Source organism: Danio rerio, chromosome 16 (assembly GCF_052040795.2).
Source record: "Danio rerio strain M-AB ecotype USA chromosome 16, GRCz13ab, whole genome shotgun sequence".
Lineage (NCBI taxonomy): Eukaryota > Metazoa > Chordata > Actinopteri > Cypriniformes > Danionidae > Danio > Danio rerio.
Genome location: NC_141036.1, coordinates 35,908,414 through 35,925,000, shown reverse-complemented (window position 1 = coordinate 35,925,000; position 16,587 = coordinate 35,908,414). Strand labels below are relative to the sequence as shown.

Below are 16,587 nucleotides of genomic sequence, written 5' to 3'. Positions count from 1 at the left end.
AAAACAATATCAGTGCACAGTTTATTTATTTATTTTTAATATAAATAATAAAATATCATGACAGTTTAATGAAAAAGACGTTATACAGACATTTTACTTTTTTATTTTTATTTTTTAACAATTTCTAGACAATTAAAACGTTACAACCTATCTATTTTTATTTAATACATTTGTCATAGTAGAGGCATTATGGAAAAATATGTTTAATACTTTAATCAATTCGGTATTGCGTTAGTTTGTCACTATTCATGGCGTTAACTTCTGGCTCATCGCCTGCTTGTTATTAAGACATTAACAGTACATTAGCAGATATGAACTATTTTATTTTTCATTCTTACTATACCCAATACCTAAATCTACTATCTTAATAACTATTAATAAAGAGCTGATTAACAGTTTATTGAGCTAAACGTCTTAGTTAATGATTTGTTAATAGCATGAATTGTGACTTTCTCTAAAAGTGTTACTATTAATTCTTAATTGATCCAGACAAAAAGGTAATTGACCCATATACAGATTTCTGATTTTGTTAAAACTGTAATCTGCAAACTGCTGTGTTTAGGGACACGTTATGTTTCAAAAAGGCGAAAGAGTGGCCAATGTGAAGTTTGCCCAGTATCAAGGTACAGTCCATTTTTTACATTTTCTTTTCTCATACTGTTTTTTATTATTATCTTAACTGCAGATTTCTTTTCTCCTCCATAGATGGAAAGGCTGTTGATATTGAAAAATACAGTGCCATTACAGACGAACTAGAGTTCATTAGTCCAATCAGATTTCACAGTAAGAAAAAGTCTAATATATAGTTTAGCAGACCAGGGTAGAATTGCACCAGCTGTTTAAGTTTTTGCTTTAACTGGAATGTAACGTCCACACTAGGAGCTTATTAACTACTGATTACACTGCAAAAAAAATAAAAAAAATGCAGTTTTTCTAATTTGTTTTTAGTCCAAATTAGAAAAAAATCACTTAATTTTGACTAACACTGTAAAAAATGCTGAGTTTAACACAATTCCTTCATGTTGTTGAAACACAAATCTATTAAGCTAACATAATTGTTTTTACAAATTTAAGTGGATTAAACATAAAACAATTAAGTAGTTCCAAAAAATCCTCAAAGATTGTGTGGATTCAGCTCGTTTTAAATAAGTAGTTTAAAGGTGCAGAGTATGTAAGTTTGACACACAGTGGTTGAACTAGATATTGCACACCTGGTTGAATACACACAAGTGCAGGTAGCCAGATTGATGACACCAATAGCAGTGCACCTAACTGTCGAGCCTAATAATGTATATATAATAATAATATATGTATTAAAAACAAAACAACAACTCAAAGTAAGAAAAGCATTTTTTGCAGTGTATTTTTTAAATCAAATTTGAACTCCAGTTTCACCACATGTTGTTATGCCAGAACGTAATGGGCCTTAAGCTCTTCATGAAGTAATGCATTGTTGCTTTGAGTGGCGTAACACTCCCCAATCCGAAGTCTTCTAATTGTTCAAAAAAATAAAAAACAACCTGCTGGTGCAACTGGCCCATGGTGAGGAATGTGCATAATGACATATACAGTATATCTCACTAACATTCACTACAATTGTTTTTGATATTAACAGAGGATAAACCCACAAAGGACCGAACTCACGTGTATCCTCACAGGAAACGCATCAGCATATTGCTCTATGCTATTGTGTCGTTTTTGACTTTTTTAGGAATTTTTACAGCTTGCATTTTCCTAGTGTTCAGTCTGAAACACCGCAGTCATTGGTGAGTCAGATTAATGATCTTTACTAATTTAGGCAACAATGCCAAATAATTCCTTTTAAACCATGCTTGTGTTCTGCTCTTATGCCATTCTCAGGGCTATTAGCATGTCAAGACCTTTGATGAACTCTTTGATTATTCTTGGTGCTGTGTTGTCTTATTCCTCCATTTTCTTTATGGGACTGGATGGCTCTTATGTTTCCGATAGAGTATTTGAAGTTTCTTGCACTGTAAGTCCCATTGTTATAGCCATTGTTTGGAAATTATTGCCTAACATCTAGAATTCTAAATACATTTTTTAATAAGATAATGATCTGTGGCTTTATTCACAGGTGCAGATATCATGTCTATCTATTGGATGTACCACAGCTTTTGGGGCAATGTTTGCTAAAATATGGCAGATTCATTTATTTTTTAAAAACCACAGCATTGATAAAAAGGTTTGTACCTGCCTTATAAACAATCATGCATATAAATCTAATTAAAAATAAATAATTGATTTCTATTATTAAAGTGCCCCAAATTATACTGTTATAAAGATTCTTACATTTTGTTTTGTAAGTCTATAATAGTTTTGCGTTCATTCAAGGTCAAGAAACATTATTTCTCTAATAAAAGGCATTACGGGAAACGTGGTGTTACCTTGTTGCAATTTACAAACAGCTGAATTTCCCGCTACATAAAATATAATATACATAAAGGTATAATAGGGGCACTTTAAAGTGATAGTTTACCCAAAAATTACAATTCAGTCCTCATTTACTCATCCTCCACTCATCCTCCACTTGTTTGAGTTCTTTCTTCTGTTAAACACTAAAAGGAATAAAGAACTATTGACTTTTGTAGTATTTTTGTTGTACTATGGCTGTCAATGGCTGCTTTTTATCCAACATTCTTCAGAGCATTTGTGTTAAACAGAAGAATGAAATTCCCACTTGAAGACGAGTACATGAGGAAATCTTCATTTTTGGGTTTCAATATCTTCTTTTGCACTTTTGACTTTTTTTGTACTTCCCCAGAACACAAAGAACTATGGGCCGAATCTCCTGGTTATTTTGCTTTTTTTGATTGACCTAAGTCTACTAATTAGTTTGCAAATATTGGATCCTTTTAGGAGAACAGTGAAGGAGTATCGTATACAGGTGAGCAACAAGTAAAAAATCTCATTTCTCTTAAAGCTACACAAGTTTCTTTACAACCAGGCTCATTCTGAAAATATACATTTCTGGAGAGAGACAAATACGTCAATGGAGCTATACGTTTTTTTTGCAGTTTTTGTTTTCACAAATCCACCAGAGGCTACTGTGTACGTTTTTTGAGTTCTTAATTTCTTTCGTAAGTGCCATTCACACCTGCTCTTCTTGCATAAATCTGACCGATCGACTGACCCACCCTCCTCATTCCCTAAACCCAACCAATACTGTTTTCAAAATTACAGAAAAACGAAAACGAAAAAGGAGCCATAGTGCCGTAGCTTTTACTTTAAAGACAAAATGTAGCCAAACGTACTTCTGGATACATAATACGTGATCTCCAGAAATGTATTTAGGGGGGTGTTATCAGAATGAGCCTATGTTGTTTCTTAAAGAGATTCCAAATAACATCATAAATCATTATTTTCTCCATGATTATCCATTTCTCTGTGTCATTAGCTTATGTTTTAAACCCTTTATATTTTTTTCTTTTCATAGCCTCATCCTCACGGGCAGGATTTTTTCATTCAGCCCTTTTCAGAGCGATGTGAAAACACTCATGGGCTTTTCTGGAAGGCTGCATTCTGTATTTATAAGGGGACATTGCTAGTATGATATTTGTTATTTCATTTCACAAATTAATTAACTACATTGCATTTATTTAACAGATGGTTCAATGTATTTGTGTTTGCACATGTTTTTTATACAGCTCAGCACATGTTTCCTGGCCTGGAGCACACGACACATGAACATCCCTGCCGTAAACGACAGCAGGAGTATCCGGTTCAGTGTGTTTGTGTCAGTGCCGGTCATTCTGATTGGTACTTGTGCATCAATGTTCTGGCAGCATCGACCAAACGTGCAGTTCTGCATTGTGACCCTTGTGATCGTCACATGCTGCTGCTGCACTCTGTGTATGGTGTTCATTCCAAAGGTACCACATGCATGTTCACTAAAATGATCTTTAAAGGGATAGTTCACTCAATGTATTTATATATATATATATATATATATATATATATATATATATATATATATATATATATATATATATATATATATATATATATATATATATATATATATATATATCATTGTTACTGTGTTGCTATTCATTTAACTACTGAGGAATGCTCATTAGGTGCATGTACTTATTATATGTTTGGGGTTAGAATGCAGGTAAGGTTTAGATTTAGTTTGTTTGTGATTTTGCATAATTAATAGCAACTACTATAGAAAGAACGTGTAACAAAAACACCTTAAAATATTTTTTAAATTGTTACGCTGTTTTCTATAGAAATGTAGTTTAAAATCGAATGTATTCCTGGGATTTACTATAAAGTGTCATTTTGAATTACATTACTCCATTAGTTTTCATTGTTACATGATCATTTTATTTTGATGATCTGCTGCAAGAAAAAATACTAGTCTCTTCTGAGGTTCAAATGTTTATGGAAAGTGATATTTTTAAGATACACTACCTTTTAAAATTATCATTAAAATGCATTGACTTTTATTCATCATGAACATTAAATTGTTAAGAGTGAAAGTAAAGACTTTTATAATGTAATATGAAAAAAAGACCTGAAGGGGATGGTCATAAGAATGTCACAAAACCTTTATAATCATGACATGACACATGAGATTTTATGCATGCTTCTAACAACTGTGATTAAATGTCTTTTGCTCAGCTATGTCATTTTAAATGCAAAGATGACATTGTTTATTATGACTTCACATAAACAAATACATATAACATAGGCTCATTCTGAAAATATACCCCATATACATTTCTGGAGATTGCGAATTATATAGCCAGAGGAATGTATGGCTGCATTTTGTCTTTAAAATGATTGCTACGGGGCAGTATGACGGTATGAAACCTGTAAATAAGTATAAAAGGAGAAAAAAACTATAAATAATGTCAGAGAAGAACATAGAAATAGAAAAAATGTCAAATAAAATCATTGTAAAACAGGTCAAACAGAAAGAAGAGATAGTATGTTGTCACCTATTTCTTAAAAAATGTCTTCATCATTTCTCCTATGTTGTTAAATTAAATCACTTTGGTTTTAATAATGGAGATCAAACAGTATTTGATTTTTTAAAAATGATTCTTCCAGATTATCATAATAAGGATGGGTCCTGATCCTGCCTTCTTGTCAAGGAGGTTCCACCTCACACAGTGGCATAGTGAACTACAAAAGGAGACTGAACAAAACAAAGACAAGAGGTGCATGCTAGAGCAGAGGGATCCTGGAGTATCTGTTTTTATGATTGACGCAACACTGAGCATCTCGTCCAGCCTGACAATTCATCAGTCAGAAAACCTTCACCTCAGACGACACATTAATTACGTGAGAAGCTTCTTGCATTACTAGTGTAACTAGGTAAAAAAAAACAATGAGATCATTTGTATGTTGTTTTAATGAATTGTCTTTTCCTGCAGCTGGATTCTGAACTGGAGGATTTGACCAGGCAACTAAATCTAAATGAAACAAGTGCTCATGCGATGGAGAAAGTCATCGTCACAGGTTTTGTGCACAAAACAGGTAGGAGAATTCTTGAAAGGTCCTGTGTCCAAAAACATCTTTTGTTTAACCATTGTTTTAGCTATTGATTTCATAATCAGAAACGCAGCAAAAATTCAGCTACCCAAATTTCAATTTTGAGCCAGAAAGGCAGAAGTTATTGACCTTAAACATTTTGTCTGTCTATTTACAGTAGTTAAATGTGTTATCTATGTTGACTTGAAAAAGTTTTTGATAATGAGAGAAATTAACCTCACTGAACATTTGCTGCACTCAATTATCACAATGAACATTGTTACCATTGTTGCTTTGTTATTTTTTAATATAAAACGTCTACATTTGTTAGTAAAACTTTTACATTTGTCAATTTTATTTTAGAATGTAAAGAATAATTGTAAATTTTTACTTTTCAAATGGCATTACAGTCACTGGCAGTTCAAGCTGCATCTATTTTCTTAGAATAAAATATATTTTGCTAAATAATTATTATGTTCACTTAAACTGGGATGCTTTCATTATTTATTGTATTTAAACAGAGATATGATTAATTCATGGTTAATTAAATAAACATTTGTTGCATTTATTAAATAAATATTTAGTAAATGAGTGTTTAAATGAAATTCATTAAGGTAAGTCTGATATTAATACTTTTACAATAAATTGATTGATTGATTGATTGATTGATTGATTGATTGATTAATTGATTGATTGATTGATTGAATGAATGAATGAATGAATGAATGAATGAATGAATGAATGAATGAATGAATGAATGATTGATTGATTGATTGAATGAATGAATGAATGAATGAATGAAAATTGTATTTTTTTTTTTTAAGTTTGTCCAAGTGCATCCTGAATTTTTTGATTTTGACCCACAGTTTTTGTTATGGTGCATGATTAATTTGAATAAAATCAAATGTAGACACATATTTGTGTTCACTGTATTGTCAAATTAACCAATGCTTCCAGGCCCTTTACTGTTTATTAAAAGTGGCTTTCCACAAACCTCAGTTCAGAGGGAATTGGCATCATTCATGCTTTGAACTCCAACTGAAACATAGTAACTCTATAAAACTTTAATTGATAAAAATTATTGAAGTTTCTTTTAAACATTGAGCATCACGGGGCACCTATTTTCAAGTAATTTGTGTCTCCAGATTGTGTCTGTAATGTTTCAGTTTAAACATACCCATCAGATTATTTATTATACCTTTCTGTATAATTTGAGCTGTTATGACATTGTAGCTGTTGCCTGTGCCTTTAATGCAAATGAGCTGGTTCTCCCCGCCCACCATTCTCAAATGCCTCTCAGAGCAAAGAGATCACTATTGCTATGAGTGTAGCCTTCTCCTGCTGGGTCTGAAGCACAAGCAGCACAGTGACAGACAAGAATGAAAACTTTATGTAAAGTAGAGTTGCACTCAATATTGTTATAACGTTTGAGCACATGCACAAACACACACACGTTTAGCTTTGCACTGTTTTTGCACGACAAATGTGACAGGATACACGGTAATATCCACTGCTCTATGGATATCCTTTATGTTAATGTACAAAACAAACCTGATTTAACGTCCACAAACTGAGATTGAAGAATTACAAAGCAGTTTTACTGTCTTTATTACAAACAAGCACTGTTTTAAAAACGTTTTATACTCGTAAAACTCATTCTTGAGGTGCTGCTGATCACAGAGGTAAAGAGATCATTTAAACCTGGTAGCTTTGTGCACATCCTGTCTTGTGGATTTGATATAGGATTATATGAGTTACATGTTATTATGCGGATGTCAATCAATTCAGTGGGCAGGAAAACCACACTCAGACGTCATGTTTTGGTGGGCCTCAAAATGGCAGGGGTTTGGATCCTATTTTAATGTCAGGAATTAAAAAAAAAAAAAAAAACTTTTTGTGTTCATATCACCCCAATACGATTGTGGAAACCGGTGCAGGGTTCTGTTCAAACAGCTTACAAAAGTTGATTTTTATCATAGGTGCCCTTTACGTTTATTTAAATTCACTTATTCTTGTCACTTTTCCAGCCAAGGATAAATGCCTGACTCTCCCTGAAAGCTCGAGATGTGACAGGAATCTGCACCAGGACATCAACTCCCCTGAACAGTGAGTTTTATTTTTCTCAATCCATCTTTCTGCAACATTCTTCAGTTTGTTTCTAAGAGAATGGTTTGAAAACTCCAGAACACTTCATTTTTCTCCTCCACAGTGTTCGGCGCAGACTCTCTCTGCAGTTGCCCATTCTGCATCATGCCTACCTGCCCTCTGTCGGAGGAGTGATGGAGGACTCCAGTCCCCTGTACAGCCCCCTGCAAACACCCACAACTGGTACATACGGACTGCTGCTGACAGGACTCTGATTTACTACACTCAGCAGTTTCATACAGTACACAAGGAAACTCAAGCAAAATACATACACCCATGCATATAAACGTACACTACAGGTAAGACAATGGGTCCGGTTGGACTTTTTCGTTATTGCTCATCAGATGCAGCAGGTGTTCAAAGATGAAATAAAATGAATAATTTTGTGATACATTTTTTAATTTTGTGATTAATATTTATGTTCTTTTTTTGTATTATATAATGTCATTTATTCCTTCAATTAAAAGCTAAATTTTCAGCAGCACAGTCTTTAGAGCATGATCCTTCAGAAATCACTATACAACAGGATGATTCATTGCTCAAGAAACATTTTTGGTTATTATCAATCCTGAAAGGTTGTGGTGCATTATATTGCTTGGACACAATGATAGATTATCTTATAAAAGTAGAAAAAAATTCAGCAAAGTCTTAAGAAAATAAAAGTGAACACATCTATAATGTGACGATTGCAAAATATTTTAGTTCAAATAATTGTTGCTCTTTGGAATTTCAGAAATCTTTAATGAGCGTTGATAGTAAAAACATGAACCACAAATGACGGAGAATCAATAGTTGATCGCAAAAAAGATCAATTGGTTTCTGAAGGTTCCTGTGACACAATGAAGGCTGAGCTAGAGATTCTAAAAATTCAGCTTTATTACAGGAATAAATACAAAAAATAAATAAAGAGAAAGTGTAATTTCATTAGTGAAAATAATATTTCACAACGGTACTGTATTATTGTATGTTTTCTTCAAATAAATGCTGTTGCAAATCAAGTTGCTATTTTTTCAAAATCTTAAGTACCAAAAATGTTTCAAATAATCAACCAATATTTTCAATAAATGTACGAAAGTTCAGCATGTCTGTAAAAGCACCACTTTGTCAACTCATGGGTGTTCTGGTCTAGAAAAGAGGTGTGTTAAGGCGCATTGTTGGCGCGTTGCTATTTTGAGGAGCTAAAATAGACTACAATAGACCAGCTGATAGCAGGTCTAGGGCTCTATTTTAATGATCTAGGCGCAAAGTCTAGCAATGCTGTGCCCATGGCATATTTCAATTTACATGGTGGACTTTGTAAGTGAAAAAACGGAATGCTTCTTAGCTTTAAGCGCTGCACCTATGGTTAAAATAGAGCCCCTTAAGTCAATGACATTTCTGGCATCATTTTGTTATGAAGAGGCATCATAATTTGCAGATGCATTGTATACCTACTGTATTACAGGAACTACTTTTACCATTTTATACGATATCACAACTTTTATCATTTTAAAATATTCAAATATCAATTATTTACAAATATCTTAACAAACATCTATATTTCAAACATGTTTTAAACCTCTTAAATCCTAATATATCTTTTCTGGTTGAAAATAGTAGTCATTTTCATCAGTTTGAGCTTCATTTAACATGTCTTACGATGGAAATTGAACTTTAATTAAACTATGAAGGTGTTGAGTTTCTGTTTCTATTTCTTACCTCCTGCTTTGAGGAATTTAATTTAATGACTGTAACCAAAGAAAAATACTTTATACTCTTTTCATTTTAGAATTTCACATACCTTAACAGTCAGTATTTCTTTTATATTTCTTTGTTAAATTTACATTTAATAATTTGGCAGACACTTTCTTACAAAGCGAGTTACAAATGAGAATAAATATCTGAGAGTTCTAAACTACACAAATTTTAGTTACATAAGATCACACTTCATAGGTGCTAAGAAACAGGTAATATCTTAATAATAGGCAGGTAATAAGCCAGTAGTAAATGGTATAGATATAGAGAGAGCATTATATACACAGTGCTCAACATAAACAAATACACCCCATTTTGAAAATGAATATTTTTATCCTTTTCTCAGTGAATATAGCCAATACCTTTTGGGTTTAGTTTAAGCAAAACTGATTTATTAAACAGTTCTATCCATTAAAATAAGAGTTTGGTCACCTAACACCTTTAGATATTAAAAGATAATACATTTGAATTCAAACGAGTTTCAAAGCATCCTGTAGAAAGCATTAATATAAAGAGACAAGTGAGGGGTGTACTCCTTTATGCTGAGCACTGTAAAGAAAAACGTCAGTGTGCTATTTAATATCATGAAAAAAATAAGCAAGTATATTTTGCATGTTTCATAGCATGGAACACTGAATAACAGGATGTGGTTTCTCACTAACGAAACAAGTGCTCTTTATTTTATGTGTTGTGTAGTTGTAAGACAAATGTGTTACAAACCCGATATTCTTTCAATGTCAGATTTATTTTAAGTTTATGAACATTATGTGATCTAAAGCAAAGCTAAAACTGTTCTTTCAAAGATACATCTCTTCATTCCTCATCCATTAATGAAGATCTTTCAAGAGGTGATGTTGGACTTTGACCGGGATTGTACATTTCCACTTCATCAGCATCACCTTCATTGATTGCTAGTGTTCTTTTGCAACATCTCATACATCCAATGACAAACAAGGGCAAAGAGCTTATACCCAGCATACCCAGTGCCACTATCTGAAGTAAAAATACAACAAAATATGAGACATTACATATAAATCAAAATTTTCATCCACACCGACTGATAAGGAATTAAATAGTTCCTAATATTCACCTACCTGAGAATAATTTCGGAAGCCATAAAATATTATTTGCTTCTCAGTGATGTTGTCTGGACCGATCAAAGGCTTGCACCACGTTGTTGAAGCTGCAATATCACTGTGAACCGTCAGTCCTTCCCAAGAGGTTTTAGCACAGGCGAAGTACTGACCATCGAAAAGCAGCAGCAAGATCCAAACACCAGCTGGAATGATGCAGGTTACAGTACAAACCAGACGCTTTGTTTTGCACTCTGGGCTATAAATATAAAACATGAGCGCGCTGGAAAACAAAGCAGGAACCACAAAATACATGGCAGAAAACGTTGCATTCATTTTTGGATCGCAAGGGCATGCAAAATCCATTTCTACAAGTTTCTCGAGTCCCACCATTAAAAAGCCAATAATTACATTTGAATATATAGGACCTTTGGTCAGCAGTTTTTTCAAGAGTGCTACCCATTCCTTACTCATTTTTATGCCGTTGTCAAGGTTGAGATGTCTACAGACTAAAACTGAAAGTGATTGCTGGCTGACTTTTATCATTGCAAGAGCTCATGAGTCAGTTCAAGAGATGGTGCTCTAGTCGCTTGTCTAGTCGGTGACATTCTTATGTGCTTGATATAAACACATGACATAATACTTCTTTTTTCTTTTGATTCACCAGAGTTTGTAGCTTTGTCTGCACGATGCTTTTTGGAAGATGAATACAATACAATACTTTATCGTCAGACTTGCATCTGAATTTTTTCTTTCATGACAGCATGATAAATACTCCTTACAATGAGACAAAGACATACTAAAAATCATTTTACACTGGCCTTATTCAGCTCCAAGACATCCTAATGTACAAAGGACTTTTTTAACATTATAAAAACTTGGGACTCTAAATCAACGGTTAGACTTTAATGGTATAAATTCATGATTCAAAGTGACTAGGGTTCGTAATGATGTTCCTTACCAGCCTTGTGAGTTTCTTGTAATACAAACAGTCATATGATTTCTCAAGAGGCTTTCCTACCACCTTTGAACAGATTTTAATGTTCATCAACTTTGTTTTTAGACTCACAGACGGACTCATGTACAATACTGCAGAACACTCATAAATACAGACATAAAAACAATTTGAAAAAGTGTCATGGAGTGAATGTAGGAAATTTGGGAGATTTCATTTTCAACCAAAATGAAATATGCATTGGCAATATAACGTGATAATGCACATTATTATAGCATATTTATTGTGCATGGCCATACACCCAAAGCACTTTATTCAATTATGGTCTCTCCACACCACATCAGTGTGCGTCATCCACCTGGAAGATCCAACGGCAGCCACAAGACCACAGCACCACTGCTTTACCACACCCAAAAGCAATAGAACCAATTCAGTTAATGGAAATGATTAGGAGGACATGATAGGCAAGGACAGAGGGAGTGAATTTGGCCAGGACCCCTTCTTTTTTTACCAGGGGGTTTTTGATGACCACAGAGAGTCAGTATGGTGCTCGCTGACAGTATCCGCTTGTTAAGTGGTGACGTGTTTGTGATGTATGTAATACTGTTTCCGGGTCCAAGCCACCATTCATTTGAGTGGAGAAATCATTCGTTTATGATCACGTTTTATTCCTATCACACATTAAAGTTAATTTTATATAAAATCATAGTGTACACAACAATCTCTGGGCTTGCTGCATAACAAATACCAAAAATGTAACAATTTATAAAAAAAATTAATCACTTTCTGGCCATCGGATATTAGGCATGGACATATTGACCTTATTCTCAAATGCGGAAGTGCGCCTGTTTTCGCGATTGTCTTAGAACTTCCGTTTCAGTCGCCTATGGGAGAAATGACAAGGAATAATAAACGGCAAAAAACGGTCAAACTACTTGCTCTACAAACAAATGTTTGCATGACTACACAGACCAAGTAGAATAATACAACAAGGAAATATCAGTTTGCAACATCAAACAACGAAACGAGCAGTTTTTAATGTCTAAAAATGAATGAAAGTGAATGAGACCGGAAGTCTCCTGCCAAAAAGATTCAAATGGCAGCGCCCGCTCGTCGGTGGAGAATAAGGTACTGCGATCGTGATTTTTGAAAGCATTAAATCGCTTTGTAAACGTTTATTATTACCATTTCATGAGTCTCCCCATTCAGTTGAATAGAGTGCTTGGACCCGGACGCTCTTTCGCGTGACGTCACACTTAACAAGCGGATAGTGTCCCAGTTACTATACTGGAGCATTAGGACACACACAGACCACAGTTTGAGCTCCCCTTGCTTGCCTCATTAACACTACTTCAAACAACAACCTAGTTTTCCCATGGGATCTCCCATTCAGGTACTAACCATGTTCAGCCCTGCTCAGCATCAGTGAGCCCTGCTTAGATTCAGTATCTGCGAAATTCTTAATCTTATAGATGTTGCTTTTTGGTTAAGAGTGAAAATTAAAATTGCGTAGACATCAGAATTCAATACTAGGCTGATGTTGCTTTTACAATTTGGTTGGCATCTACACCTAAGGTCAGACTGAAGTCAACCTCTAACATTGGTCAGATATTGCATTTTAAACTGGATTAACTTCAAAACCCAAAGTTAGATCATCAAACTGATGTTAATCATGTTTTTTGTTATTCTAAACATTACAGTGGTCGATTACTCTTATAGCACTAGCTTTGGATCAGTGGTCACAGATTCAGCTAGGGAGTGAAATGACAGGTAGATGAAAAGTTATTATATACTTTTATTAAATATTTGATATTTTAAAGGAGCCAAAAAAGAAAATCTGCATTTACCTAGGCATAGTTGAAAAATAAGAGTTCAGTCCCTTGTGCAAAATCCCAGTGAAAAGCAGGCAGATCGGAACAAAACACAGACTGTTACGTTGCACATATCCTTAATATGCACACCCCTGGTTGAACAGGTTGTAACAACCAAGGGTAAGAAATAAAATCTACATGATCATAAAGCCATATCTGATGCTTCAGATAATAATTATTATTACCATCTGTTGTTTACTCTAAACCACAATACATTTTATAGAAGAATATCATGTTTTGCTATGTAGGTGCATGGTTTTGCTTTGAGTCTGAGAACTAACAGGTTCAAGAACTGCCCAACATTTCTTCCAGTCCCAATACTGTCTTTTCAAAAGCCTTCTGTCATGAAATTAAACAATTTTAAATGCAGTTGCATGTTTTTATCTCACAATTCTGACTTTATTTTAAAATTCAAAATCGTAAGACAGTTATGGAAAATAAAGTGAGATTTGTAAGACAAAAGAAGACAAATATAGAGATTTTTATTAACCAGAAACAGCATATCTAGCACCAGGTGATACAAAAACAGAAAGCAAGCCTTGTTGTAATGACAGGAAGTGGTTTGTTACTCTACACAACAGCATGAAAAAATACAATGACACAGTTTAAACAGCAAAATATGGTTTACTTGTTCTAAAGTGACAGGTTTGAATATTTCCGTTGCAAATTGAGCATTTCCAGTAATGAAAAAGGTCACTTTATTTTGATGGCCCATTTGTTGAGTTAAGTTTCATTGCATCTACATGCCAACTAATTCTCATTAGATTATAGTCAGTTAGGTTGGGGTTAGGGTTAGTGTAAGTTGACATGTACTTGCAAAGTTTCTCATAGGCAGTTAAATGTCTGTTGAAGGAGCAGTCTCAACAGATATTAAGCAGACTGTCACGGAACAGAATCAAAGGAGAGGTTTTGTGCAGTTCAACCAGTCTTTATTAATTGTTCAACAAAGGCAGTCTGTAAGTAGGATTCAAATGAATCACACAGATCCGGTTCTTCAATGCAAACTCAAAAGGCAAACCCCCGGCCGGGGTGAGAGAGGAAAAGAGCCGATCGGTCCGTGCCCACCACAGCGATGCAGGAACCACTGACCTCCGGGTGCTGATGGTCAGAGCCAATGGTCAGAGCACAGTCAACAGGTGAGTAAGTAAGTGGCGGCACTCATAACATGCAACGATGAATACAGGAGGGATGATCGACAACCAGATAAAGACTAGACGAGACAAATGGTGCTGAGATCTGTTGTAGAGGAAAGACTAATACACGGATTGCTAACGCACGTAACAATAATCTGACAACAGGAGGAGAAAATAGGGAGGTAGATATAGGAGTGTCAATAATGACAAAGCGGGAACAGGTGACTGCTGATCAGCGCTTGCGCTGACAGCTGGTAAGGGAGGACACAGAAGGGAAAAAGATTGTCAATTAAAAAACCAGATTCATGACACAGACAGTCTACTAATACTCAAATGGACCATCAAAATAAAGTGTTACCATGAAAAGAAAATACAAACGTTATACTTTTACATTTTTAGATCAGACTATAAAGAATATGAATTTTAGACATGTCACATGAGGCTGGTGAACATGAAAAAAATGTCTTACTATAAAAATGAAGCGATTTCTGTCCAATGCTTTTAAAAATCATCTCTACTGTGAGCTGCAACTGAGGCTGTGTCAGGAGGTGATGGACTCAGATCCACCATTTCTATGTGCTCAGTATCAAGTTGTTTGGTTCTGGTTGGCATGTAGAACCACCTCCTAATGCCCATCCACATCAGAGGCAATGACATCAGGAACAATATACACAGTCCCATTAGCTGAAGAAAGACACCAAACGAGTAATGTGCATGAAAACTCGGGAGCAAGAAAGAAATACAGTTGAAGTCAGAATTATTAGCCTTCCTGAATTATTAGCCACCTGTATTTTTCCCCAATTTCCATTTAACGGAAAGATTTTTTTTAAACACATTTCTAAACATAATAGTTTTCATATTTTCTAATTACTGATTTCTTAAATCTTTGCCATGATGTTTGCCAGTACATGTTTTACTAGATATTTTCAAGATATAGTTTTCAGCTTAAAGTGACATTTAAAGGCTTAAGTAGGGTAATTAGCCAAATCATTGTAAAACGATGCTTGTTCTGTAGACAATCAAAAAAAAATATTCCTTAAAAGAGCTAATAATAATGATCCTAAAATTGGTTTTAAATACTTAAAATTTGCTTTTGTTCTAGCCGAAATAAAATAAATAAGACTTTCTCCAGAAGAAAAAATATTACAGGAACCACTGTGAAAAATGCATTGCTCTGTTAAAAATGATTTGGGAAATATTTGAAAAACAAAAACAGAAATTCACAATAATAATTTAAGAATTTTGACTTCAACTGTTTATGGATCAACATGACTGCAACATCATCTTGACTGCAACATCAAGCTCACCTGAGAATTATTTCGGTAGCTGAAAAATGCTATTTGCTTTTCCGTGGTGTTGTCAGATTGGATTAAAGGCTGGCACCATGTTGTTGAAGCAGTTATATCCGTGTGAACCGTCAGTCCTTCCCATGAAGTCTTTGCACAGGCAAAATATTGCCCATCAAAAAACAGCAGCATGATCCACAGAACGGCTGGAGTAAGACAAACTAAGGCGCAGTGCAAACAGCCCGAATAGCTGCTCATTTGTGAGCTCTGAATGTAAAATAAAAGAGCAAAGGAGAAAAAAGCAGGAACTACAAAATAGGCAGTCGAAAACAGAATATTCAGCTTCGGATTGCAAGGGCAAGCAAAGTCTATTTCCACTAGTTGTTCAAGTCCTAGCATCACAAATCCGATAATAAAATTTGAATATAAAGGACTTTTCTTCACCTTGTTTTTCAAGCGTCCTATCCATTCCAGTTTACTCATTTTAAGCGTCAATTAGACTGTGGGAACTGTGTGATCTAAATTGCTCGCTGAGTAGTCTCTGTGCTGAGAGTCTGAAAATGCATTTTCTATGCCCAATATAGTAATACAAACTTTCTGTGTGATACTGACATTTATTCTGTGGTTATATGACACACTTTTTGGATTAATGACAGTTTACATCTTTGTAAACTCTGTAGCTGATTTCTGAGTCATGGTCATCATTTCAATCATTCATTTTCCTTTGGCTTAGTCCATTATTTATCACCAACTACGGCCAACTATTCCAGCATGTTTTTATGCAGCGGATGCCCTTTCAGCCACAGCCCAGTACTGGGAAACACCCATACACTCTCCCACTCATACACTTCTGCTAATTAGGTTTATCCAATTCACATATAGCACATT

The 16,587-nt window shown here is 34.6% G+C and overlaps 3 protein-coding genes across 5 annotated transcripts in view; 1 reads left to right on the top strand and 2 right to left on the bottom strand.

The window, feature by feature from the left end:
- The window catches only part of LOC560647 (gamma-aminobutyric acid type B receptor subunit 2), a 17,732-nt gene extending 9,604 nt beyond the window's left edge, over window positions 1–8,128 (top strand). For all 3 annotated transcript variants that reach the window (XM_087287292.1, XM_087287294.1, XM_087287293.1), the window contains 12 exons: window positions 563–623; window positions 706–783; window positions 1,616–1,766; window positions 1,861–1,993; window positions 2,096–2,203; window positions 2,783–2,905; window positions 3,455–3,565; window positions 3,666–3,890; window positions 5,080–5,313; window positions 5,406–5,508; window positions 7,530–7,608; window positions 7,712–8,128. In XM_087287292.1, the coding sequence (XP_087143418.1) occupies window positions 563–623; window positions 706–783; window positions 1,616–1,766; window positions 1,861–1,993; window positions 2,096–2,203; window positions 2,783–2,905; window positions 3,455–3,565; window positions 3,666–3,890; window positions 5,080–5,313; window positions 5,406–5,508; window positions 7,530–7,608; window positions 7,712–7,862 (1,557 nt within the window). In that variant the 3' untranslated portion in view covers window positions 7,863–8,128. The remainder of the gene's footprint in view (window positions 1–562; window positions 624–705; window positions 784–1,615; window positions 1,767–1,860; window positions 1,994–2,095; window positions 2,204–2,782; window positions 2,906–3,454; window positions 3,566–3,665; window positions 3,891–5,079; window positions 5,314–5,405; window positions 5,509–7,529; window positions 7,609–7,711) is intronic.
- LOC147833381 (uncharacterized) lies at window positions 8,079–12,170 on the bottom strand. Its single transcript, XM_087287325.1, has 2 exons — window positions 10,476–12,170; window positions 8,079–10,374 (listed from the first exon to the last, which is right to left on the bottom strand). The coding sequence occupies exons 1-2, from the start codon at window positions 10,998–11,000 to the stop codon at window positions 10,195–10,197; spliced, it is 705 nt and encodes a 234-aa protein (XP_087143451.1). The 5' UTR covers window positions 11,001–12,170; the 3' UTR covers window positions 8,079–10,194.
- A 1,572-nt stretch (window positions 12,171–13,742) lies between these two features.
- Window positions 13,743–16,261, bottom strand: LOC147833380 (uncharacterized). The gene is made up of 2 exons (XM_087287327.1): window positions 15,721–16,261; window positions 13,743–15,097 (listed from the first exon to the last, which is right to left on the bottom strand). The coding sequence occupies exons 1-2, from the start codon at window positions 16,180–16,182 to the stop codon at window positions 14,915–14,917; spliced, it is 645 nt and encodes a 214-aa protein (XP_087143453.1). The 5' UTR covers window positions 16,183–16,261; the 3' UTR covers window positions 13,743–14,914.
- Window positions 16,262–16,587: the final 326 nt, after the last annotated feature.